Raw genomic sequence first — 24,688 nt, forward strand, 5'->3', positions numbered from 1 at the left:
CCAATCTTGCCAGAAAATTGGAAGTTTCTCCTCTAGAGACAGTAAAACAAAGGGCTCTCTGGGATAGGGCGTCAGTCACATACACAGTTGAAGTAGGGGTATCTTACTGAAAACAGGAGGATTAAGTGAACGTTTACATATTGAGTATTGAGACAACTCCTTCCTCCCCTGAGGCCTTTTTCCCATCCAGTTCCCAGAACAGGCAGGTTTACAACCTCCAAATGGAAAATCTGATCAGCTAGGGGGGAAATAAATTAAAGATGACAATGCTGAAGGTTCACTAAGAAAAGAAACCAGAGCAAAGCTGACAAGATTAATCATGGGTAGAAAGTTTCAATCAACTTTTCAATCTCCATTCTTAAACAGGACTAGCCTTCTTAGGCTTGCTAAACACTTAAAGAAATCCTCTAATATAAACAGGCAAGGCCAAAACAAATTTTCAAATCCGTGGGAAATAATATTAATATCCTCAGCAAAATAAGAAAAGATGCTCCACAAAAATGAGGGCGTGAACCAAGAGGGAAGATGAAATGAGATCAAGGCAATAAGAAATTTAACGAGAGAGGTGACAGAATCCTTGGAATGGTGGTAAAGAGATCCCAGAGACAGCTGGGACACAGGTCTAGAAATACATCATTCTAGATCAGAGCAGCTCAGAAGCTCCAGAAAGTCTATTACAGAAGATGAAATTGACAGAATATCTAAGGAATTGAGAGATTTTCAGAACTGAGGGGAAGTGTGGAGATACATTAGTAACAAATTATGGATTAGTAATAAATAAATAGAAAACTAAACAAATAACAAGACAATTATCAACTCTGGAAAAACCAAAAGATATACAGAAAAAGTAATCATAGTAAGCTATGTGGTTCAGTTCTGACTAGCATTTATACACTTACAATTTAAGCACCAAAAATTGATCCAGTAAAAAATTATATTGGAAAGATAGAGAATGAGAAATTCATAATTGTGTGTTGGTAACTACATGGGGAGGGGGGCAGTGAAGGATAAGTGAAAGAGCTAAGGCTTCATCTTCCATAGTGGGAATTTAATCGCTAATGTCCAAAACCGGAAATCAAGATGTAGTACTAGAAGCATGCGATAGGGATACGCAGGTTGCAAAAGAGTTGAAAATGAATGCCTCTTGGAAACAGGACATTTCGGGGAGACAATGGACTGCAATTTATTTTTATTTGTTATTTTTGTAATTTATTATAACAAGTCATAAATTTATTTGAATTAACATGCATGTAGAATTCTGATTAAAAAAATTTAAAGAATGATGAAATAGCTCACATTTTTGCAAAACAAAATAATAAAACTCTTTCCCTTTCTCTCTATATATACATGAATAAAAAACCTGAGCTACGACGAAGTGAGAGAGTGGCATGGACATATATACACTACCAAATATAAAATGGATGGCTAGTGGGAAGCAGCTGCATAGCACAGGGAGATCAGCTCGGTGCTTTGTGACCACCTAGAGGGGTGGGATAGAGAGGATAGGAGGGATGCTCAAGAGGGAGGGGATATGGGGACATATGTATACTTATAGCTGATTCACTTTGTTGCACAACAGAAACTAACACAACATTGTAAAGCAATTATACTCCAATTAAAAAAAAACAAAAACAAAAAAACCTTTTGGAGTATAGTAGAATTCAGTGGCAGTGGTTACTCTGGGGTGATACAATAACTGGTGATTTTATTTTCTTTATGAATATCTGCATTTCTTTGGCCGCACCGCACGGCTTGTGGGATCTTAGTGCCCCAACCAGGAATTGAACCTGGGCCCCGGCAGTGAAATCCTAACCACTGGACCGCCAGGGAATTCCCATGAATACCTCCATTTTATAGTTTTGTAATAAGAGTTGTCTGAATAGTTACACTTAATGTAAAAATGAAAATAAGGCTCTAAGGATCACCATTTACTAAAAAACAAACATGCAAACAAAAATCCCTAACATAGGTAAATAATCACGATGCTTTCTTTAGAAGGCTTGGATGGGGGTACTTTCCTGGTGGTCCAGTGGGTAAGACTCTGCACACCCAATGCAGGGGGCCTGGGTTTGATCCCCGGTCAGGGAACCAGATCCTGCATGCATGCCACAACTGAGAGTCTGCATGCCGCAACGAAGATTCTGTGTGCTGCAACTAAGACCCAGCACAGCCAAAATAAACAAAGAAACCAAATAAATAAATATATTTTAAAAAAATAAATAAAAGGCTTGGATGGTTTAGAGTCGTAGTCCTCTGGGACTATCTGAGCCAGGCTTGCCTGAAAGCATGGAGAAGGAAACTCCAGAGACTCCATGCAGCCCAATTGTCCTAGGATTCTAACTTCTTTGGACACAAAATGTAACTTAACTGATATCTGTGTCATTGTGCAGTCCAACAAGAAATGTAGATATGCTGAAGAAAACAAAACAAAACAAAACAAATCAAAACCAATGAGGATATGCTGATAATAGGAATTTTTAATCTTTGGAGGGCTAGGGGCTTGCAAATAAGCACTCCACACTTCTGAAGTGTTTTGCTGAAAATGTTATATAACCATGCTTAATGCAGATTTCAACAACCCCTCACACCAGAGGTTTGGGAAGCTCTCTCTCAAAGAACTCTATCAGCACACATCAAGATTCTAGCAATCTATAATATATTCTTGGTCTGTTCTTTGAGCTCTGTTTTCCACCACTTTTTCTTTTTTAAAGGAGTGTGGAAACTAATATGAATAAATGCTTTCAGGAGGTCTATATCTGTAACCTTAAATATATTCCTCATCTACTTTAAATTATGGAATTAAAGCAGAAGGTAAGACACATGTATACACACACATAATATGGTACGTTTTATTCAGCCTGCTATGCTGAGAAATTGGGCGACTCATCTTTGACTCTTGTCTGTCTTACCTTATGGCTAAGTTCTGCCATTTCTCTGCTGCAACTTTTCTCTGAAAATTCTGAGCCCACACCTATCCTTACGGAGCTAGCATCCTTTGTGGATCTACTTACTGTTTAGCTCCCTTTAAAAATCACACCAAAAAACTCACGTAGAGACGATGTACCTTTTTAAAAATCGCACTAAGATTTCATTTAGTTTACCTTTCTCCTTGCCATATGATTCAACAAGTCATTCTTCCTTGCTAGGCCAAGTTTCCCTCCTTGGAATATGAAGAGATTAGACTATTTTTAAGATGCATTGCCAGCTAGTTTGATTCTCATCTTACCTGATTGTGATGCTTTGATGATGGGGAAAGGCTTTTGAGTGTGGACATCAGGCTGAGATTCTGCTCCACTTTCAACAAAAGAAGGACAGCTCAGGTCACTCAGCAGCTCAGGCTCACTGTCCCAGTCTGAATGACTTGGATTATCTTCTAATACCTATTTTGTAAAATGTATAAATTATGATTTTACAGGAATTTACAACATAATTAATTTCCACAAACGTCAACAATTCCTGAGCATCACAAACACCAGAAAAGGACCCCTCTAGAGACCTGCAGCCGTCCGCCCAGTCCCCGCGACTGGAAGAGCCCGACTTCCGCACGTGCTCCCCAGCACCTCCCGGCAACACTTCTTGGAGAAGGGCTTCAGTCAAGCGTGAGCAAGGAAACAGGCAGACATGTCAGGCCTCCTTCTCTCTGTAACTAACACCTCTCTTGCAACACCAATAAAAACATCAAGTGTCAATAATGACTCCAGGCACACTAAGGCTTGACAAGGATATACTATCTCTTACCCTTGTTTAATTTTTCACACATGTATTGTTGGAATGGTGGTCAGAGTGTCCCTAAGAAAAGTCAGCGGGCTGGCTACCTAAAGGCCTCACTGACTGACATTACCTTGGGGAACTGATCACAGTCAAAAAGCCATGCTCTCAACCACGCAGGCCAAGAAACTTGATCTTATTATGAAGAGATAAAGCTCATGTTAAAGAAAACCACAAGAGAATGAGACAAAAAAAATCAGGGACAGGATAATGCTTGCGTGTTCTGTCAAGCACATCCCCTCCGACAGGCGAGCCCACGAGGGGCCAGGCAACCATAAAGCTGGCTGATAAGCGGAGACTCTGAGAAAACCGAAGCAATCCTGAGGAAACGTCCACAGGCTCCCGCAGGCAACCGTCTGCCGGCGGCTCCACCACGCGCTCTGCCCTCCATCGGATTCTTCCGGTGTGCTCTCCACGCTCCCCTCTAAAGCCAGTGTCTCCCTTTGTGCACTCGATCCCACCCACCTTCTACTCAAAGGTTAGCACTCACTTCTATTCGTTCTCCATCAAGAATTTCTTCTTTCTCCTGTATCGTTCCTATCAGTGCACCATCATGAATTCCACTTGAAGAAAAAAATTCCCCTTGACTCCAGCTACAAGGCGATTTCTCTGTACTTCTTCGCAGCAAAGTGCCCAGAGAGAGCTGTCCAGACTCGCTGGCTCCAATTCCTCTCCTCTCCGTCCCCCATTCCAGGCGGAGTTTTGATCCCACTGCTCCGCTCTTCGACTGTCAGCCCTCTCCCTTCCTGAGCTGGAGGCAGCATTTCTCCCAGTGGATCACTCCCCTCCTCTTGAAACACTCTGTCCCTTGGTTTCTAGAATGCCCCCTTCACTCCCTAGGCTTTCCTCCCACCTCACCAGTGGCTCCTCAGGCTTCTTTGCTGATTCCTCCCTCTTTTATCCCAGACACCTTAACCCTAGCATGGCCCAGAGCTCAGTTCTTGGTCCTCTTCTCTGTCTTCACTCCTCAGGGATGTCATCTGGTCTTGTGGTTTTAAATACCATTCACTACATATATTGCTTTCAATTCTAAAATGCACTCCCATGTCTCCGCATTCTAACATCCCTGAAATCAGGATGTGTCTTACAATCAGAGGCATGTCATGATTTAATCTGCAGCATTATCTTTTCTTGGAAGTACTTAAAATAATGGTGCATCTTACAAACAATGGCATTTTAGTTTTGATTATAGTGTAAGCTGCCAGCTTCTAAATTTACATCTCCAGCCCAGACCTCTCCTCTGAGCTGAAGATCTGCATATCTGAGGACGTGACATTTCCTTTTGGATGTCCAAAAGCTGTCTCAAATTTATGCCCAAAACTGAACTATCATTATTCCTGCTCCACCTGCTACTTCTTTTCTTTTTTATTTATTTTATTTTTGGCTGCATTGGGCCTTCGTTGCTGTGCGCGGGCTTTCTCTAGTTGCAGCGAGTGGGGGCCCCTCCTCGTTGCGGTGCACGGGCCTCTCGTTGTGGTGACCTCTCTCGTTGCGGAGCACGGGCCCTAGGCGGGCAGGCTTCAGCAGTTGCGGCACGCAGGCTCAGTAGTTGTGGCTCGCGGGCTCTAGAGCACAGGCTCAGCAGCTGTGGCACACGGGCTTAGTTGCTCCACGGCATGTGGGATATTCCCGGACAGGGCTTGAACCCATGACCCCTGCAGTGGCAGGCGGATTCTTAACCACTGTGCCACCAGGGAAGCCCCCACCTGCTATTTCTAAACTTCTTGTTCTTAGGACCTATTTCTTTCACTGCTGGGTCACTAAATTCTGCATGTGGAACCTACGAGACCCCAACCAAAGAAGGAAACACTGGGCCAAGTTTCTAAGCTCTTAACAAAAGTCTGTCAAATAGGTTCAGAATCTCTTCCCAGCCCTGGAGAGTAAGTATCACACATAAAACACATCAAAGCTTACCAAACCCACGTTTCTCAGCAGTGGAATCCGCCCCTACCCCAAATAAAATGATCCATGGCACACTTACAAAGCACTAATAGCAAACTGCTAAAAATCTAACTGCTTTGACGGATGGGGGTGCGTGGTGAAACACCCAGATGATAACTGAGCTGAATCTTGAAACACCGAGTAAAGGAAGTAGGTGTTCCAAGCAGAAAGAATAATATACGCAAAAAAGCTTTCAATAGCACAACGGTAGAAATTCCTTAAGCTTCTGTTTAGAAACTTAGCCACAAATTTCTTTGTTTTCAACTGGCCAAATAAGACATCAATGTCTTATTTGGGGTCAGTGTCTAGATCAGTGACCCTGTCCTTCTGGACTGTAAAGGAAACCTCTTCACTGAAAACCCTCTGACAAGCAACATAAACCCAGGTAAGGCTGAACCTCATCTTCATCTCTACCCTTCACTAGACATGTTTTCTGGTCCCACTTTTCAGATTTGTGACTTACCGTAGTTTTCCTTCTACTGGTATAAACTGGGTTTTTACAATATGCCTGCTTGCTCTTCTGAAGGTAGCGCTTCCAAAAATTATGTAAAACTTCATTCTAAGGTAGAAGGGAAATGAGCGGTGCTTCAGGTTATGATGACAAACATACTGGCACATCTACACCACAGAATCGCTACTCTCCTGTCCTTTACATACTGCTTCCATCTATATGTATTCTTACCTTTCTTACCTAAATTTCCTTAAGAAGAATGATCATTTCAATGTCAGGTATACGGGAAGCATGGAATAAATTCTTCTTAATCTTAGATTTTAGTTCCTTATGGTCACCTAGTTGAATCCCTTCCTTTGACAAGTTAAGCAAATTAAGATTCAGAGAAAGAAAGTAACTTACATGTGACTACACTTCCAGTTAGGGGCAAAGCTGCTCCTGGGTCCAGTGACCTATTGACACCCCTCCCTCTTACTGCCCCCACCCTCGTCCAGGTGAAAGTAAAACAAAACAAACAAACAAAACAATTTTTCCATTTATTCATCACCTACCTGCTAGGTACAAGGCATCCATAAGCTTTAACACAATCCTGCAAGATAGCTACTATCTCTTATTTTACCACTGAAGAAACTGAGTAACTTTGCCAAAATGACCTAGCCAATAAGTAGAAAGGCCATGAATGGGATTTGGAGTCGGTCCTGATTCCAGAGCCTGTGTTCTGGCTGTGCCATTTAACTGGTCAGGTCTAAACGGTTATACTCACGGGTTAATTTCAGAGAACCTGTTTTCAGGATTAATCCCGATGAAGCAGATAGAAGGCTACACAGGTATAAACCCTACTGAAGCTAGTTGGTGTAACTAATAGAAACCACTTATTGAAAAACACTTATACACAGGATGACTGCAAGGAGAAACCAGATTCACAAAGCCCAGACTACCAGTAATCTTACCTGACGCAGTGACTGTCATGGGTAAGGCTCAGAGTCCACTTAGGCCATGCACTGGCCTACGGGTCATCCTGCCAGCCTGCCGCAGACACTGGTTTGAACAGCAAAGGCTGCTTTACGAATCTCTTCTTGGTGACTTCAGGAGACACTGACCTTTCTCCCTTTTCTTTTTGCTCTTATTTTCATTTATGAGCATACTGCTATATACCGTCGTGTTTACTCACGCCACATATGCATGAAACCCTCTCTCCAGCTACGCTGAATCCAGCAGCATCACTGTCATCTGGAAACTTGTTAGAACTGCAAATTCTTGGGCCCTACTCCAGACCTACTTAATCAGAAACTCTGGAATGAGGTCAAGCGATCTGTGTTTTAACAAGCCTTTTAGGTGATTCTGATACACACACACTCAAGTTTAAAAACCACTGGTTGAATGTATCACTCCACAAAGCGCATTCTCTGGAACTCGATGGATGCTACCCACACGTATACATGCCAAAGGATTTTGCTCTCAAATTGTGAATACTGCATACGACATCCCCTAGGAAATTAAAAAGCACACTAACACAAAAAAGGCACCAATAAGTGGGCAAAGTTATTTGTTTTACTTTAACCCAGTGTTTCCTAAATACCTGAAGACTAAAACCTTATTTTCTTTTGGACGTATTACTTATTTCTATCCTGTAGAACACACTTTAGGAATTGCTGGTCTAGTAAAAGGATTAAAGCAAAATCATCAGAAAAATGATTCTTTCTAGTAGGCCTAATGTTATTACTGATAGCCCTCCTTAGTATCACTCTAAGTCTACTGTTCTTCAAACAACAAAATGTAAAGCTAACATCTAGGCACAAATGGACTTACCTTTAACTCTGGGCCTACTCCAAGGGTCTGTAAGGCTTTTGCTTGTTGATAAAGTATGTGCTGAAAACCTTCGCACACATACCAATCCCAGCCTTTCTCTAAATGACAAATGACAGGTTTCAGATATTTGCATTCCCAACTTACTAAATGTAATGGTGCTACATAGTTACAATTGTGTTTTATACACTTCAACTGGAATTTTTTCATACCCCTGAGTAGAGTTTCCATTCTTATACTCTCTTGCTTCCCATCTGGCAAACCTGTACATAAATGCTAAAGCTAAACAACATATTTATAATTTATCAGATTTTAAATATTTTAAATTATTTATAGTTTTTCTGAAATGTTAATGTTCAGAGACAGAAAAATGAACAGTCACCACATTAAAAAAATGAAATAAGTTTTATAAATGTATACTGTACTGAACAATGGCCAGCAGAATCCTAAATGAAAGGATACTCAACACTCAGCCACTGCTTGTATGACTCCTCTGTTCCAACTCACATGGAAAGGGAACAATGAGTATTTGGAGAATGAACGAACAAAAGTGAAGATGTGAAGCTCCAAGATCGCAGGAAAGGGCAATAAGAATATACAAAGAAAGTAAACTGCTCAACGGCATTCTCCTTTTCTCAAGATGGTTCTAGGTTCTTGGGTGAAACTGAAAGCAAGGAAGTTAAGATTTATTGAGCTCAGCCTAGTTACCAGGTATTTTAAGTAGATTATTTTCTTCCAACCTCAAAACAACCTTAAGAGATTGTGACGAGAACTGCCACTGCAATGGACAAAGCTACATGTTTAAATAAAACTACCAGTTGAAGAGAATGTTAAAATCTGTTAAGACCCTTATGTTTTACCCCTCCCTACTGGACAAATACTGTAACTCTTTGAAAAATATGTTATGAGCGCACAGCTTCTGAAGTCTGTTACCATGACTCCAAGAGGTTCTCTCCCCTCAGAATGTCACAGGACTCCTATGCCCTTCCCTTACCTCAAATGTCACAAGGCCTTCCCACCCCTGCTGACTAACGCACTTTCTGGAAAGGGTCTTAGCTTGTATAGGAGTAAAATAGGAAGCCTGTAATTTTGACGTTTTCCAAAGGTGAGGGAGTTTAAACTCTCCAAGCTCTATCCATGTGTGCTCTCTCCTTCCTGCACACTGCTCTGACAAACTGATAAAGTCGTATTTTAAATTCTCAGTCTGGGTTCCTATTCTATATAATAAATGGTATTACATTCTCACTTTACAGATGAAGAAGCAACTAAGGACAAAGAGGTTGAATATAAGACTCAACATTTAATTTGAAGCACCTGACGTTCCTTCAGCAATTTAAGTTTAAAATATACAATTTTAACTATTAGATAGGTCAAGTCCAAATTAATCAGGTTTTACTCTAATAAAATTTAATTAAAATTAATCAGGTTTAGCCTAATAAAAATAGTCACCACTAAAGGTTAAACAGGAACATGAGTTGGCATTTTGGCAGTCTCTCTGTTATTCATCTAAGAACAGCAATGTATTTCATATAGATATTTCATTAACATTTATATATATAATGTATTTCATGTGTGTATCCTTAAAGCTACCTCAGATAGAAGAGTCCACCATTACCATTAGCCTAGTTTCAAACCTGAGAATCTGGCCCTAGGCAATTAGTCACAGAAATAAAAAGCATCAGCTAAACTTAACCTCAGATTCTTCTCAATAATGGTTAATTATTATGTACTCACTGGATTAATGAAATAGAGTACTTTTCAAAGCACACCCATGCTGAGCTTATTTTAAGGGAAAATAATTTTCCCTATTTTAAAAGGGTGTGTTCAAAATTCAGTGTGAGAAATGGATTTCTGAAAGCTGAATATCATGTTTAACCTGCCTAACCTGACAACTCCACAGCTGATTCATTTCAGAAAATAAGCATTTTTCTTTAAAAGCACAGAAAATCATATAATAGATAACAGATACAAAACAGAAAAACATACACCAACACACAAAAAGAAATATGCTACATTTGCCAAGATTATTTTTGGCATAATAGTTGCTCCACTGGAAAATCAAGTCATTAACAATAAGCAGAATAAAAAATGGACATGTTTTAAGACATCTGCTTCCAATTTTACAATCAACAATTATCCACTCTAATTCTACTTTGGATTACCTGCTTAAAATTCTGGCAACTTCTTTAGAATCTATTTAAAATTCCATTCCACATCCCCAAATCATGAAAGTGAAAACATGATTGAAAAATGCTAAGCACATATGAAGAAAGAGCTTACCAAGTTTTCGTTTTCTTTTAAGTCCCCGGTTGATGGCTTGTATTTTAGTATTAGGAATAGCCCCAGTGTTTATAACTTCCCTAGATCTCTGCAGGAAATAGAAGCAGACCATTAAAAAGACCATAAAAAGATAGTTTTACATCTCCTTAACTATACTGCCAAGCATGTTCTGGGATGTATAATGAATCAGATTGTGAGTGCCAGGACCAATGATGGTAATATTTTGGGAAAATTAGATAAAGTGTAACATTCTGGTTAGCCTTTATATTGCTTTTTTTTTTTTTTGCGGTACGCGGGCCTCTCACTGTTGTGGCCTCTCCCGTTGCGGAGCACAGGCTCCGGACGCGCAGGCTCAGCGGCCACAGCTCACGGGCCCAGCCACTCCGCGGCATGTGGGATCTTCCTAGACCGGGGCACGAACCCGTGTCCCCTGCATTGGCAGGCGGACTCTCAACCACTGCGCCACCAGGGAAGCCCTATATTGCTTTCTGATTCAAAATTTCTCAGTACCTAAAACTGTGCCAGGAACACAGTAAACACTAAATAAATGTATGTCAAATGAATAAACTTTTATTTTAAATCGATTTTTAATTGTCTGAAACCAATCGTAAAGTCAAATTTATTCACTTTTTTCTCTATCCAAAACATACTTTGAAATTAAAATAACTTCTGTATTCACTGTAGTCAGCAATGCCTAAGCTACATACAGATTAGTTTCATCCTACTTTTCTATGTGTTTGAATAATACTCTAAAACAGCTTTATTTATGAAATTATAAAAGTGCTACTTTTATTCTTAATCAAACCTATAGGATTTTAGAATGACTAAATGCTGAGTACAGTTCATCCCAAAGTCTTCAATTCTAAGTTCTCTCAAGGGCTGGTATCTAAGATTCTGGCTCTCTCACAACCAAAATATAAAAGAATTAGGTCTAAATGATGGGGAAAAGGTGAAGATTTTTAACCAACAGGGAACATTTGTCCAAATTTAGAGATTTGGAATGAAATTTATCTTCAACTTTCATTAAGAACAAAAGAAATGTCTCTAACAGGATTTTTGGAATACATCCTCTCTTGTTAAAGAAACCACATTCAGAGCAGTTCTGGTGGACTGGGTTGGCCACACTGAGAAAATAAGACATGTCAGAATACACACCAAAGCAGTTACCCAGCAAAAACAGGTAAAACCTATAAACAGTAGGCAAGAAAAAAAAAAAAAGGGCTTAAAATCTGGATTAGACAAAATGTGAAATAACTAAAAGGTAGAAAAAGCTACATATACAAACTGAAGCTGTAACTAATTAAATTACTGAATAGTTATATTGTGGAATATTTATACAGTCAATTAACACGTCCACAAATGTTCAGAATAACACAGGACAATATTTATTAAGACAGAACATTCAGTGGTACTCACCCACATCCCCTTTCCCTTCTCATACACAGAAAAAAAAAAAAAGAAGACTAAATGGAAGCTATGAAAAGAAATGTTGTATGTTGAGATCACTGATAATTTTAGCTTTCATCTTCATAATTTCTAAATTTTCTACAATAAATCTGCTCTTATGATCATAAAAATCTATTAAACTCACACAATTCTAGCATACACCTTTATTAAATACCCACAAAATACTTCCGAGAATGTCTATAATATAAATTGGCCGGATTTAAGACCTGAAAACTTTTTTCCTGTATAAAATCAATCAAGATAACATTCTAATTCCTTTATCAATTCAGAAGGCCTTCTTCCAGACAGTGGAGTATCTAAAACATGGGAATTATATACAGAGTGAGTTGAAGGGCAATGAAAGGAGCAGAAAAACAGGGGAAGTTGTGCCACAGCCTCCACTCTTTGCAGGTGCAAACCACCATCTCGTCGGCCGTTCCCCACCCGCTGGATTTCCACACCGCCACGCCACACCCCCGCTCTCCAGGAAGGACTGATTGTGTCACACTCTATATGAAGACAATAAAACCACTTAAGTTGTGCAACACAGAGCTCTGCCTATCACATGGGAGGCACTGAGACAGGTTCTGCGTCTGTTTAAAGATGGTGCCCACCCTCAAGAATGCTGCATTCTTGACAAGTTATTCCATACAGGCTGATATCTTTCAAATGTGGGAACAGTGGCATTAGGGGCTTTCAAGTTAAAAAACGACTGCAGCAGATTTTATCAGACAGAAACAAACAGAAACATTATCAAAGACAGAAATAAAAGAAAGCAATTAGTTAACGTAGTTTAATTTCTCCAAAAATAGTATATGCTGACTTCATCTGCTAACGATAAACAGTCCATTTAGACACATCTTCCTTCACCATGTTTACATTTGCACTGCTGGTACAAAAGCAAAAACTATTAATGCCTCAATATACATCAAAGCAAACTGCACATATTTAAAGTGTACAAGTTGATGTGTGCGTATGTATGTATATCCACGAGACCATCACCACAAACAAGGTAATGAACATATCCATCACATCAACAATTTCATCGAGTACATATCTTCTTTTTTTTTTTTTTTTTTTTTAGTACATATCTTCTTAATACTCTGTGTGACCAAATGGGAAGCAGACTGAAGAACAAAGACTGTCTCAAGGAAAAGCTCTTGGGTGATTGAGTCGCAAGCGACATTAACCACTTTTCTCCAGAAAACTATTTTTTACTTCATACATTTTGTCCAGGCTTTTAGTTGTTTAAGGTGGGCTCCTGTTACTTCATCCTGGCCAGAAGAAGTTCACACAGTTACTTATATTTGTCCCAAATTTACCTTTCTTATATAGGCCTATACGGCAAAGGTAGTATATCTGTTCCTTCCTGGCTCTGTAGACTTTGAGCAAATCCTTTTCCAGAGAGCAGAATCCTGGCATGTTTAGCCTGTCCCAGAGGACCTAGCACTCCCAGTGTGAAGGTAGCCTCATTTACCAAGGTTCCACAGCACAGTAGGCCAACCTCTACCTTAAGAGACAGGAGTGGTGGAATAAAATGACCACTGACGTTGGAAGCCTGAGGTTCAAGTCCTGGCTCAGCACTCTATCCATGTGACTATGGCAAACTCACTCAACTGATGAGCCTTGCTTGCCCCATCTACAGATAGGTGTAATAGTATACACATCTCACGGGTTGTTATGAGGGGATGAATTAATGGATGAGAAAACACTCTGTAATGTGTAAGGCACTGTACAAAGATATAATGACGATGAAGCACATTTCTCATACTCCCAACAGTCTTTCTAACATTCTGTCTTCCAAACCTCTAAGCTACCACAATACATTAAAAACTCTTAAATAAGTGGTAACTAATAAAAATAAATACATCATCTTGTAAGTGCAATTTTAATTATTTCCCCTTATATACATACCACACAGTCTGAATCAGGAAAACATTTATATATGTGGCCCAACATAATTTCAAAAGCTCATCCTAAATCTACCTTACAAAGTCTTCAACCCTTGTGTAAGCATTTGAGGACCGCTTACATTTTTCATATTTGGACATTGCCTGAGTAATAAAAATAGATCAGTTTTGGGGGGACCTATGCCACATGTTAGGCTGAAACTGCAACTTTTAAAGCACAAGCAAATTCATAAATGAGGTCTGTTACTTACTTCTGTAACATTGTGGCAAGAAGTGCAATAATATTTGCCTTCATCAGTGAGACCCCAAGAGACAGCAGCACACTGAGAACAACGGTCTTTGAACTCTTTCTGTAGGAGAAAAGGAAAACCACATTCAATACATTGTACCTAAACGCTGCAGTTCTACTTAGAGGGTTCCCTACAATTTTACTCTATAAATAAAGAATCACTGAGAATAGAAAATATAGCAGAGGGATTATCTATAAACAAGAAGAACAGTTCAGTCTGAGCCATCTGAAACTGAATTAAACTATTAAATGTTTCTAAAATATGCAGTGTGTGAGGGTGAAAAAAAAAAAGACAAAGAAGACAAGGTGGTAGGGGTAAAGTGGGAAAAAAAGATGAGTAAATAAAACTCCTTGAACATGCTGTGAGGAAAAAAGATGATAAGATTCAAGAATAGAGAAGATTTAAAAAATATAAATAGCATACCATTTGGAACTTCCTCCAGGACACTAAGAACACATACCCACCACGAAGGAGCCACAGTTTTATTAGGGTTGTTTCAAGTTTCGATTTGTTCACGCAGCAGTATAATGTATAATGTATAATGTATGTACTAGGCACTTAACTAGGTGCTGGGGATTTGAGGGTGAGCAAAACAGACAAGATCCCTACTCATAACTATATACGACGCTAATGGTGAGTTCTAATTGCTAATTTCATTAACCTAGCATCTACAGACGTTAACCCTCATTCAGTAGACATTTATTGAGCGTCTACAATGAGTAAGGCCTTCCATCACCATAATGCTTCTGTACATACATAGACTGGCACCAAATTATCCATTCGCAACTCTCTGGTGCGTGAAATCTTATTATTGTTGATCTAATTACCGACTGTTCCTCTAACACCATCAAAGAGTGGCATTTTATGAAGTGGGTCAAAATGCATGCCAAATCTACTTCAACAAGTTGGTCAAGTTTTCAGCGACTCCATGTGGATAACTATTGTAATCTTGGAGTGTCCCCAAACCCGAATATGGAATTCCTGCACAGGCCATGGCTAAGATTCGCAGAGACACCAGCAGGGGTTACTTGGGGGCGTTCTGGTTCCAAGCCCCGCCTCCCTCGCCTAACCTCCAGCATCAAAGGGAACTTCTGGGTCGTCCCGTTTAGAGATGAGACACGTGGGTGGCCACCCCACAAAACCCACAACTTCAGCCTCCTCCCGAAACATACCCACATCGACGAACACCCCACCGTCCCTTCACCCACAACCTCACCCAGCCAGAAACTCCAGCCTCTTCCCCCAAAGCGCGGGCACACGCGGCCCGCCAGCCCCGCCAGCCCCATCCCTGTCCCCACGCCGCAGCCTTCCGCCCCGTTCCCCTTCGGCCAGTGGCCGCCCCCACAGCCAACCGGCGTCCTCCACCCCTACTCCTCAGCCTCCCTCCCCTCCCGCCCCGCCGCCCTGCGGCGCGGCACTCGGCCCCCTCACCGCCTCCTCCAGGTCCATAACGACAGCGCCGCCGCCGCCGCCGCCGCCGCCGCCGCCGCCGCCGCCGCCGCCGCCGCCGCCGCCGCCGCCGCCGCCGCCGCCGCCGCCGCCGCCGCCGCCGCCGCCGCCGCCGCCCGTTACCCCGGCAGCGAGAGCAGCTTCCGGGAGCGGCGGGAAGAGCCCTCCGGGCGGAAACCGATACCCTTGACTTTGGATTTCCGTCTCTTGCTAGCTCAGGGATGAAGCGCCACTGATCCTGCATCCCCAGGCAGCATCCCTTTCCTAGTCGAGGTAACTAAAACCAATCAGTAAAAAAGTGGGCGGTGCCTACTGCTGAGAGGATTCAGTCTCTGTTCCGGCAGCCGTTCCGGCCCGGCAGCTCTCCTGCTTTCGGGCTGCGAGGGGGGAGCGGTGGAGTGGACGCAGAGCGCTCGGGGCTCTCCACCTGGTTCTGGCACAGGAGAGGCACCGGGTTCTGGAGAAAAGAACACGTGGTTGAGTTAGACCTGGGTATGTAATCATGGCTTTTCTGCTTCTTTGTGCCTCAATTTCCTCCTCTGTAAGAATTAGGTGTTATCTGTGGGTCCCTCGCGATGGAGCCGCACATGGTAAATGCTCATTAAATTTAGCTTTATTGTTGTCCCTTCATTGGGCACTTTCATTTCATTAAACAGGCGCTGTTTTAGGTCTTGGGGATTAAGCAGTGAACAAAGTAAACAAAAATTCCTGCCTTTATGGAGATTATAATCTGGTGGGGAGAGACAAAAATACATAAGGAGAATATGTGGTATGTTAAACGGGCATGAGTGCCAAGGAGAAAAATAAAACAGGAAAGGAGAATGGGAGCCATACTGTGGTTTCAGTTTTAAATGGAGTGGTCAAGAAAGGTCTCCCTGAGATGGTGACCTTTGAGGCAAGGGAGCAAGAACCATGTTGGGAACCTCATTCCCGGCAGAGGGAACAGTGAGTACCAAGGCCCTAGTCCTGAACCTCATGCCGGACCATTTAAGGATCAGCAAGGAGGTGAGCGAGTAGCTGGAACAGTGAGCCAAAGGGAGAGTAGAAAATGAGGCAGGGACAAATTACAGCTCTAAGGACTTAGACTTGGAGAAATTAGAGACGCCGTTGGGGGAGTTACACAATCTTACATGTTTAACAGATTACTTTGGCTGTTGTGGGGAGAGTAGACTGCTAGGGGGCAAACGTAGAAGTTGGGAGGCAAGTCAGGAGTCTGTTACAATAATCCTGGTAGCTTGAACCAGGTAAAAGCAGCGGAGACAGTGAGAAGTAGACAGATTCTGGAAATGTACATTTTGAAGGTAGAACCATAAGGATATCTTGATGGATAAGAAGCCCATCAAAGCAGCTGTCGAGGATGAAGGGAGTCAAGGATAACTTAAAGATTTTTGTCCTGAGCACCTGGAAGGGTGAAGCTGTATTTGACAGAGTAGGGGCAGACTATGGGTGGACAAGTTTGGGAGGGGGGTAGAGGAGGAATCAGGAATTTGACTTTGGACCTGTGAAGTTAGAGATGCTTATAAGACCTCTAGGTAGGATGAAAAGGCAATTGGATATAGCAGTCTAGCATTCAGAGGCAAGTTCTGGACTGGAGATATATATTTGGGATTTATCTCTGTCTAGAAGGTATTTAAAGTCATGAGAGTAGAGAAGATCACCAAAATCTCCTTATTCACCTGTCAATTCATTTCTTTTGCAAAGTCGTTAAACACGCACTATGTGGCAGGCACTGTGCCAGCAATTGGGAAATGAGAGATAAACAGGACAGGGTCCTTGCCTTCAAGAGGCACCCGGTCCAGTGGAGCATTCAGTCTTATTATTTTAATCATGGCATTAGATAAATGCTCTTCTCCAGCTGTGTCACCCAGGTCATTTACCACGCTTGGCTCTGAAACTTCAAACTCTTTCCAAAAAACCTTACCCATCTTCAAAGCATTAAGTATTGTCATATGAACAGCTTGATTATAGGCCTGTAATTTTCTAGACAAACCCTGATTTCAAATGTTGAAATTTTACAATGGGAAGGGGGCACTGCTGAATGCCCAGCTAAACTGGAGTTAGTATGTTGAACTGAAATACGAGCACCATAGCATCAGGAAGTTTTGTCTTTTTGTTTATTGCTGTATACCCAGGGCCTAGAACAGTACTCAGCTTATAGAATGTGATCAATAAATATTTGTTAAATGGATAGATGACTTTGTAAGATTTTTACATATATGCAAAAGAGTTTAAAGAGATGACGTATCTTGATTTGAGGCTTTGGACATGTGGTTGCACAGAAATGAGTCACAGATTTTCCCAGCCATTCCTTAACAGAAAATTGAGTGTTTTGAGCAAAGTCAGACTCCTTGGAAGAAAATGTTTTCTTAGACTGTAAGACTTAGATGACTATTTCAGCAGAGAAGCTTTAATATGCATTTCTTAAAACTGGTTCACATGCCATTGCTGACCTGTCAGATTGGCACAGATGATTTTTGCTTAATGGAAATAATCAGTGGCAGAAGGGCTCAGTGAGATGGACTCTGTCTTGTACTGCAGGTGTGAGTGAATGTGGGCATATTTCTTGAGAAAAATTCAGCTGCATAACAGGTGATATGGTGGAGCAATATTGAGGCAATGCCAAGAAGAGGAAACAGGGAAATAAAATTAGAATGGAGATAATAAACCCTTACAGGGATTGAAGAGTCCCTGGGCCAAGATTTGATATAACACCAAAGCCTGATTGAAGGTATTAATATATCTAAAGAAAGAATGTGTAATCAGCAAGAGATGTATTTAGCCCTTCAATCCTAACAAAAGGAGGACCTAACCATAGCAAGGACCCCCACACCACTCTTATGCCCACGCAGTTAACGTCCCCAGGGAACCATACCTCTTAAGTGACAGATACAGAATCCAACACAAACTATTATTCAATTCTGCCTGTAGGGAGAGAGGACACTGAATATAAAGGATATTTTCTCTGGGTGTAGATTACTGGATTAGCAGTTGTTCTTTCAGCTCTCTGAAGACATGGTTCCATTTCTTCTAACTTTCATTGTTTCTGTTGAGAAGTCAGCTGCAAATGTTATCAACTATATGCTAAGTAACTAGAAAATTCCTAATTGTTTGGAAATTAAGCAATAAACTTCTAAACAGCCCAATCAACTGAGCAGTCACAATGGACTGACAGAACATTTTGAACTGAATAAAAATGGAAATGTAAAATGCAATGTAAAATGCAAAATTATGAAAGTGCATTATGAAATGCACTTAAATCTGGAGGGCAATTTAAGTGCATTATGAAATGCACTTAAATCTGAAATGCACTTAAATCTGGAGGGCAATTTATAGCCTGAAATTCATGGATTAGAAAAAAGAAAGGCTGAAAATCAATGATAGAGACATACATCTCAAGAAGTTAGAAAAAGAAGGTTAAACCAGATAATAATAATAATAATAGAAGGAAGGAAATTAAAAAGGAGATTAATAAAAGAAAAAGCAAACATTCAGTGGGGATGGTCCACAAACTAATATTAGCTCTTTAAAAAGAATCATAAATTCAGTAAACCCTGGAAAGACCAATCAAGAAGAAAAGCAAAATTAACCAATATTAGAACAATAAAAGTGACATCACTACAGATACCATAAACATTAAAAAAATCATAAGAGGATACAGCTCTAAGACAATAAATTTGAAAATGTTGATGAATGGACAGATTCCTAGAAAAACACATAATCAAGAGCTATGCAAGAAGAAATACAAGATTTGAACAATCTTATACCTATTTAAGAAACTGACTCTATAAGTAAAAAAAAAATTTCTCACAAAGAAAACCTCACTCTCAAATGGCACAGCTGATAAATTCTACCAAAATTTTGCGAAAGAAATAACACCCATCTTACACAGACTATTCCAAATAATGAAAAAAGAGAGAGCAGTTACCAATAAATTTTGTGAGTCTACCTTAAACTTGATGCCCAAATCTGACAAGGATATTTCAAGAAAAGTAAAAATTGAAGTCCATTCTCTCCTCAGGACAAATGAAATATCAGCAAATTGAATGCAAGTCCTTTGCTGTATTCAACAATATATAAATAGAACAGTAAATCAAAAGGACATTGGGTTTATTCTAAGAATGCAAGGTTGGTTTAACATTGAAAAACAATAACAACAACAATTTAAATAGTAATCCAGATAGTGTGGTGCAAGGATAGACAAAAGATCAATGGAACTGAATACAAAGTCCAGAAACTGACCCATAGATACATATAAGATAACCTGATTTTCAACAAAGGTGCTGCTAAAATTCAGTGGGGAAAGTATTGTTCTACAATAAATGATTCTGGATCATTTGAATTGAATTCATATGAAAATTATTGACCCCCTATCTCACACAAAAATTAATTTGAAATGAATCACATACCTACATGTGATAGGTAAAACCATAAAGCTTCTAAGAAAAAAAAAAGTAGGTAAATATCTTTATGGCTTAGGATAGGATAGATTTCCTTAAACGATCACAAAACAGCACTATCCATGAAAGGAAAGATTGTTATATTGGACTTCATTAAAATTTAAAATTTTAGTTCATCAAAAGACATTGTTAAGGCAAACAAAAGACTGAGAGATGGTATTCATAATTCATATATTCAACAAAAGAGTTATCTCCATAACAAAGAATTCTTACAAATCAATTAAAAAATAATTAAAAATAGGCTAGACTTGAACAACTAGTTCACAAAAGAGGACAGCTAAAAGAACAATAAATATATGGAAAGGTGCTTAACATCATGAGTCATCAGAAAAACGAAAATTAAAACAACAATGACAGGGGACACGGGTTCGTGCCCCGGTCCGGGAAGATCCCACATGCCGCGGAGTGGCTGGGCCCGTGAGCCATGGCCGCTGAGCCTGCGCGTCCGGAGCCTGTGCTCCGCAACGGGAGAGGCCACAACAGTGAGAGGCCCGCCTACCGCAAAAAAAAAAACAAAAACAAAAAACAACAATGAGATGCCACCACACATCTACCAGAACGACTAAATATTTTTTAAAAATTGAAAGTATCAAGGTTCGCCAAGAATATGGATGAATTGGGTCTCTTCTACTTTCCTGATGGGAGTATAAATTGAATATTTTGGAAAAGTCTTGGAAGTTATACTAAATCTATGCTAATTATGACCTGGCAATTCCACACCTAGATATATACCCAAGGTAAATTAGTGCATATGTTCACCAAAAGATATGTACAATTATTTTCATAAACCTTTCTTTATAATAGCCAAAAATTACAAACAACCAAATGTCCATCAACAGGAGAATGGACAAGCAAATGTGATTTAGTCATCCAATGGAATACAGTACAGCAGTGAAGAAGAATGAACAACTGCTACATAAAACAACATGAATGAAACACAATGACATGCAGAAGAAGCCTATGGTGAATTTAAAATGGCCTTAAATTTTTTTGCCATTTCTCGCATTGGTTCTTGAAGTAGAATATGATGTAATAAAAACCTGGGACTTCCCTGGTGGCTCAGTGGTTAAGAATCCACCTGCCAATGCAGGGGACATGGGTTCAAGCCCTGATCCCACATGCCACGGAGCAATGCACCATAACTACTGAGCCTGCGCTCTAGAGCCCACGAACCACAACTACTGATCCTGCATGCCACAGCTACTGAGGCCTGTGCGCCTAGAGCCCATGCTCCACAACAAGAGAAGCTACCACAATGAGAAGCCCATACACCGCAACGAAGAATAGCCCTCGCTCACCACAACTAGAGAAAAGCCTGCGCTCAGCAATGAAGACCCAACGCAGCCAAAAATAAATAAATAAAATTTTTTTAAAAACCAAAAACATGTGCCCAGATCTAATCCTATCCTAACACATACCCCTTAGACAGCAAAATACCAGAGAAAAATTTTGAGCATGCATACCCATTATACAGATATGTATTTTTGTGTATATTATATATATGCAGGACTGTTCTAGTGATGTATATTATAGCACTCATAAATATATAAAATAAATGTTTATATGTTTATTGATAAAATAAATAAAAATTTAATTTACTTATTAACATAATAAATAACTTTCCTTTCAGTGAAAATACTAGTAAGAGTTATGTAATTAAAGAGTTCACTAGTCTTTAAATCTTGGCTTAATACTGTAATACAGTGATTTGTAGTTTTTGTCCTAAGTTCAATTTAATACTTCTTTTTAATGGCAGTCATAAAAGAAAAAGATACCTCACAAAGATGCATAGAACCAAGTGTTTTCATAACAATGGACACATGTGCAAACATCTAGTCTCAAAATGCTCTCTCCATAGCATGTTACTTCGAAAAAAGCAGTAACTTTTTTTTTTTTTTTTTTTTGCGGTACGCAGGCCTCTCACTGTTGTGGCCTCTCCCGTTGCGGAGCATAGGCTCAGGACGCGCAGGCTCAGCGGCCATGGCTCACGGGCCCAGCCGCTCCACAGCATGTGGGATCTTCCCAGATCGGGGCACGAACCCGTGTCCCCTGCATCGGCAGGCGGACTCCCAACCACTGCGCCACCAGGGAAGCCCCAAAGCAGTTACTTTTTTATGCATTAAACAACTGAGTGCCTAGCTTGTGCCAGACACTTTTTGTTTTTGTTTTTGTTTTTATTTTTGGCTGCGTTGGGTGTTCGTTGCTGTGCGCGGGCTTTCTCTAGTTGTAGCGAGCAAGGACTATTCTTCGTTGCGGTGCGTGGGCTTCCCATTGCAGTGGCTTGTCTTTGGTGCGGAGCCTGGGCTCTAGGTGTGTGGGCTTCAGTAGTTGTGGCTTTCAGGCTCAGTAGTTGTGGCTTGTAGGCTCAGTAGTTGTGGCTCGCTGGCTCTAGAGTGCAAGCTCACTAGTTGTGGTGCACGGGCTTAGTTACTCCACGGCATGTGGGATCTTCCCGGACCAGAGATTGAACCTGTGTCCTCTGCATTGGCAGGCAGATTCTTAACCACTGCGCCACCAGAGAAGTCACCAGACACTTTTTAGATAAAAGGAGGAGATAAAGCAATAAACAAAAACATCTCTACCTCATGAAGCTTACATTCTAGCTGAGGGAGACGCATAATAAGCAAATAAATAATTATAAAATATGTCAGATAGCAAAACACTGCCACGAGGAAAAAGAAAGCAGAATGTGAAGATTGGGGGTGGGTGGGAGTTGCTATTTTAGACAGAATGGCCTAGGAAGGCCTCTCAAAGGTGAAATTTGAGAGAAGACATAAAAGAACTGGGGGACTGGGACTTCCCAGTGGTCCAGTAGTTAAGACTCCGCTCCCAATGGAGGGGGCCCCGGTTCGATCCCTGGTTAGGAAACTGTATCCCACATGCCGCAACGAAGATCCCGCGTGCCGCACCTAAGACTTGGCCCAGCCAAATAAATAAGTGTTAAAAAAAAAAAAAAAAGGAACTGGGGGCCTAGCCATTTAGATTTGTTGGGGGTTAGCACTCCCGGTGCAAAGACCTTGAGACAGTAAGGTGGTCCTTAATAAGCCAGGAGGAGGTGGCAGAGGGCAGGAGGTCAGAGAGGTGGCCGGGCCAGGTCATGAATAAGTTCTTGTGGATAATAGTAAGGACATTAGAGTTTATCCTCGGTGAGATGGAGAGCAGAAGAGTGACGGCAGCTGACTCATAGTTTAGAAGGATTGCACTGGGTGTCTGGAGAGTAGATTGGAAGGGGCTGGTGGAGGGGCAGGGAGATCACTCTGGAGGCTACAGAAATGACCCAGGTGTGGGCTGCTGGTAGGGTGAGGGTGGAGATGCTGGTGAGAAGTGGTCACCTTCTCCATAAATTTCAAAGGCAGAAGTAAAAAGCCTTTCCTTACGGGAAGGGGTGTGAGGAAAAGAGAAGAGTTAAGGATGACAGCAACGTTTGGGGTCTGAACCTACATAAGAATGCAGTTGCCATTTTACTGAGACAGGGAAGACTTAGGTGCGGGCTTATGGTAGGGTTTGGGGAAAAAAATCAAGAGTTCAGTTTAGAAGATGTTTAAGTTAGTGATGTCTATTTGATATCCAAGTGGAGATGCTGAACGTGCTGTCACATAGATGTTTGATGCTCAGGGGAAACGTAGGAACTGGAGGTATAAAGTGGGGAGTCCAGAGCCTGGCTAAGTCATCAAGGGTCTGAGAGTAGACAGAGAAAAAGGTGTGAGATCTAAGACTGGGCGCTGCAGCGTGTGCACGAGGAGGGGCCAGAAGGAGGACCCGGAAAAGGAGCCTGAGCCAAGTGCCTGGGGGTAGAAGGTGGCCAGGAGCATGCGGTGTCCTGGATGCCAAGTGAAGAGAGCGTGGCCAAAAGGAAGAAGCCCTCAACTGTGTCCAGTGCTCCGGAGAACTACGAGAGGACAGGGACCGGGGGCCCACCGGCAGATTTGGACAATGGTACCATCAACAACAAGAAAGCCAAATAGAGTGTGTTCAAGAGCGCAGACCTCACTTGTCAGGAACTCTGTTGCAGACAGAGGCGGGGGAGCCGTAGCTGGTAGGCGATGTAAAGTCCAGAGAGACTTTGGTCTGCTTTTGTTTCTTTGCTTGCTTAAGACGTTTATAAGCTGATGGAAACGAGCTGTCAGAGAGGGAAAAATGCTGATGCAGAAGAGACAGGGCACGATTTCAGGGGGCTCTCCCTGAGCTGCGAGAGGGGCGCGGGATATGCGGCCCAAGCAGAAGGGTTGACCTTGTAGGCAATTCATCTGTGAACTGAGAGCATGTGAGCAGGCTCAGGCACTGGTGGGAATGGCTGGAAAGGCTTTCCTGAGTGTTCCAGTGAGATGGGAAGCAAGTCATCAGCTGAGTGGGGTGGGGGCTTGTACGAGGTCTAAGGAGGGATGGGAGGTGTAATAGCTCTTGGAAATGGGGGAGTTAAACCAGAAATCTAATAAATTGTCAGGCAGCATTAGGGGCCCCCTGGGCGTCTGTGATGTAAATATAGAGATAAGGCCACTCAACACATCCAGCCATTCAGCTGCTCGCTTGGTTAAAACATCCCATTTACTCCAAAGGGACAAGTGAGGTGTATTCACAATTCCAAAAATATCTGCCAGGCAGTATGCCCCTGACAGCCACTTGTTATCACATGTCCAAATCTGATACTTTCATTTTGTGTAAAAAGAAAAAAAAGACAACTCATCTGCAAGTCTGACAGGTCTTTTCAGTATTTTGCCATGAGACAACCAACAACCTTCGAGGTAGAAAAAGGACTTTCACGGGTATTCAGCCCATTACAGGTTAGGGTGACAGTCCTGTGGCATCTGCAAGGTCTTGTGTTTATAAAATTAGCCAGACCCGTGGCATCCTGCAGCGATGTGCACACTTCTGCCTTCCACCTTTGCTGCC

General features: G+C 41.4%; 1 protein-coding gene and 1 long non-coding RNA gene across 2 annotated transcripts in view; one reads left to right on the forward strand and one right to left on the reverse strand.

Annotated features, from left to right (window-relative positions):
* TAF1B (TATA-box binding protein associated factor, RNA polymerase I subunit B) overlaps positions 1–15,443 on the reverse strand; it is a 59,505-nt gene extending 44,062 nt beyond the window's left edge. The window contains exons 1-6 of the mRNA XM_060027107.1: positions 15,324–15,443; positions 13,854–13,952; positions 10,247–10,334; positions 7,970–8,067; positions 6,173–6,268; positions 3,227–3,380 (exon numbers count right to left, since the gene is read on the reverse strand). Of these exons, the coding sequence (XP_059883090.1) occupies positions 3,227–3,380; positions 6,173–6,268; positions 7,970–8,067; positions 10,247–10,334; positions 13,854–13,952; positions 15,324–15,341 (553 nt within the window). The 5' untranslated portion in view covers positions 15,342–15,443. The remainder of the gene's footprint in view (positions 1–3,226; positions 3,381–6,172; positions 6,269–7,969; positions 8,068–10,246; positions 10,335–13,853; positions 13,953–15,323) is intronic.
* A 132-nt stretch (positions 15,444–15,575) lies between these two features.
* The window catches only part of LOC132435131 (uncharacterized), a 142,570-nt gene continuing 133,457 nt past the window's right edge, over positions 15,576–24,688 (forward strand). Inside the window, exon 1 of the long non-coding RNA XR_009521488.1 lies at positions 15,576–15,833. This is a non-coding gene — a long non-coding RNA (uncharacterized lncRNA). The remainder of the gene's footprint in view (positions 15,834–24,688) is intronic.

This window comes from Delphinus delphis, chromosome 12 (assembly GCF_949987515.2).
Source record: "Delphinus delphis chromosome 12, mDelDel1.2, whole genome shotgun sequence".
Classification (NCBI taxonomy): Eukaryota; Metazoa; Chordata; class Mammalia; order Artiodactyla; family Delphinidae; genus Delphinus; species Delphinus delphis.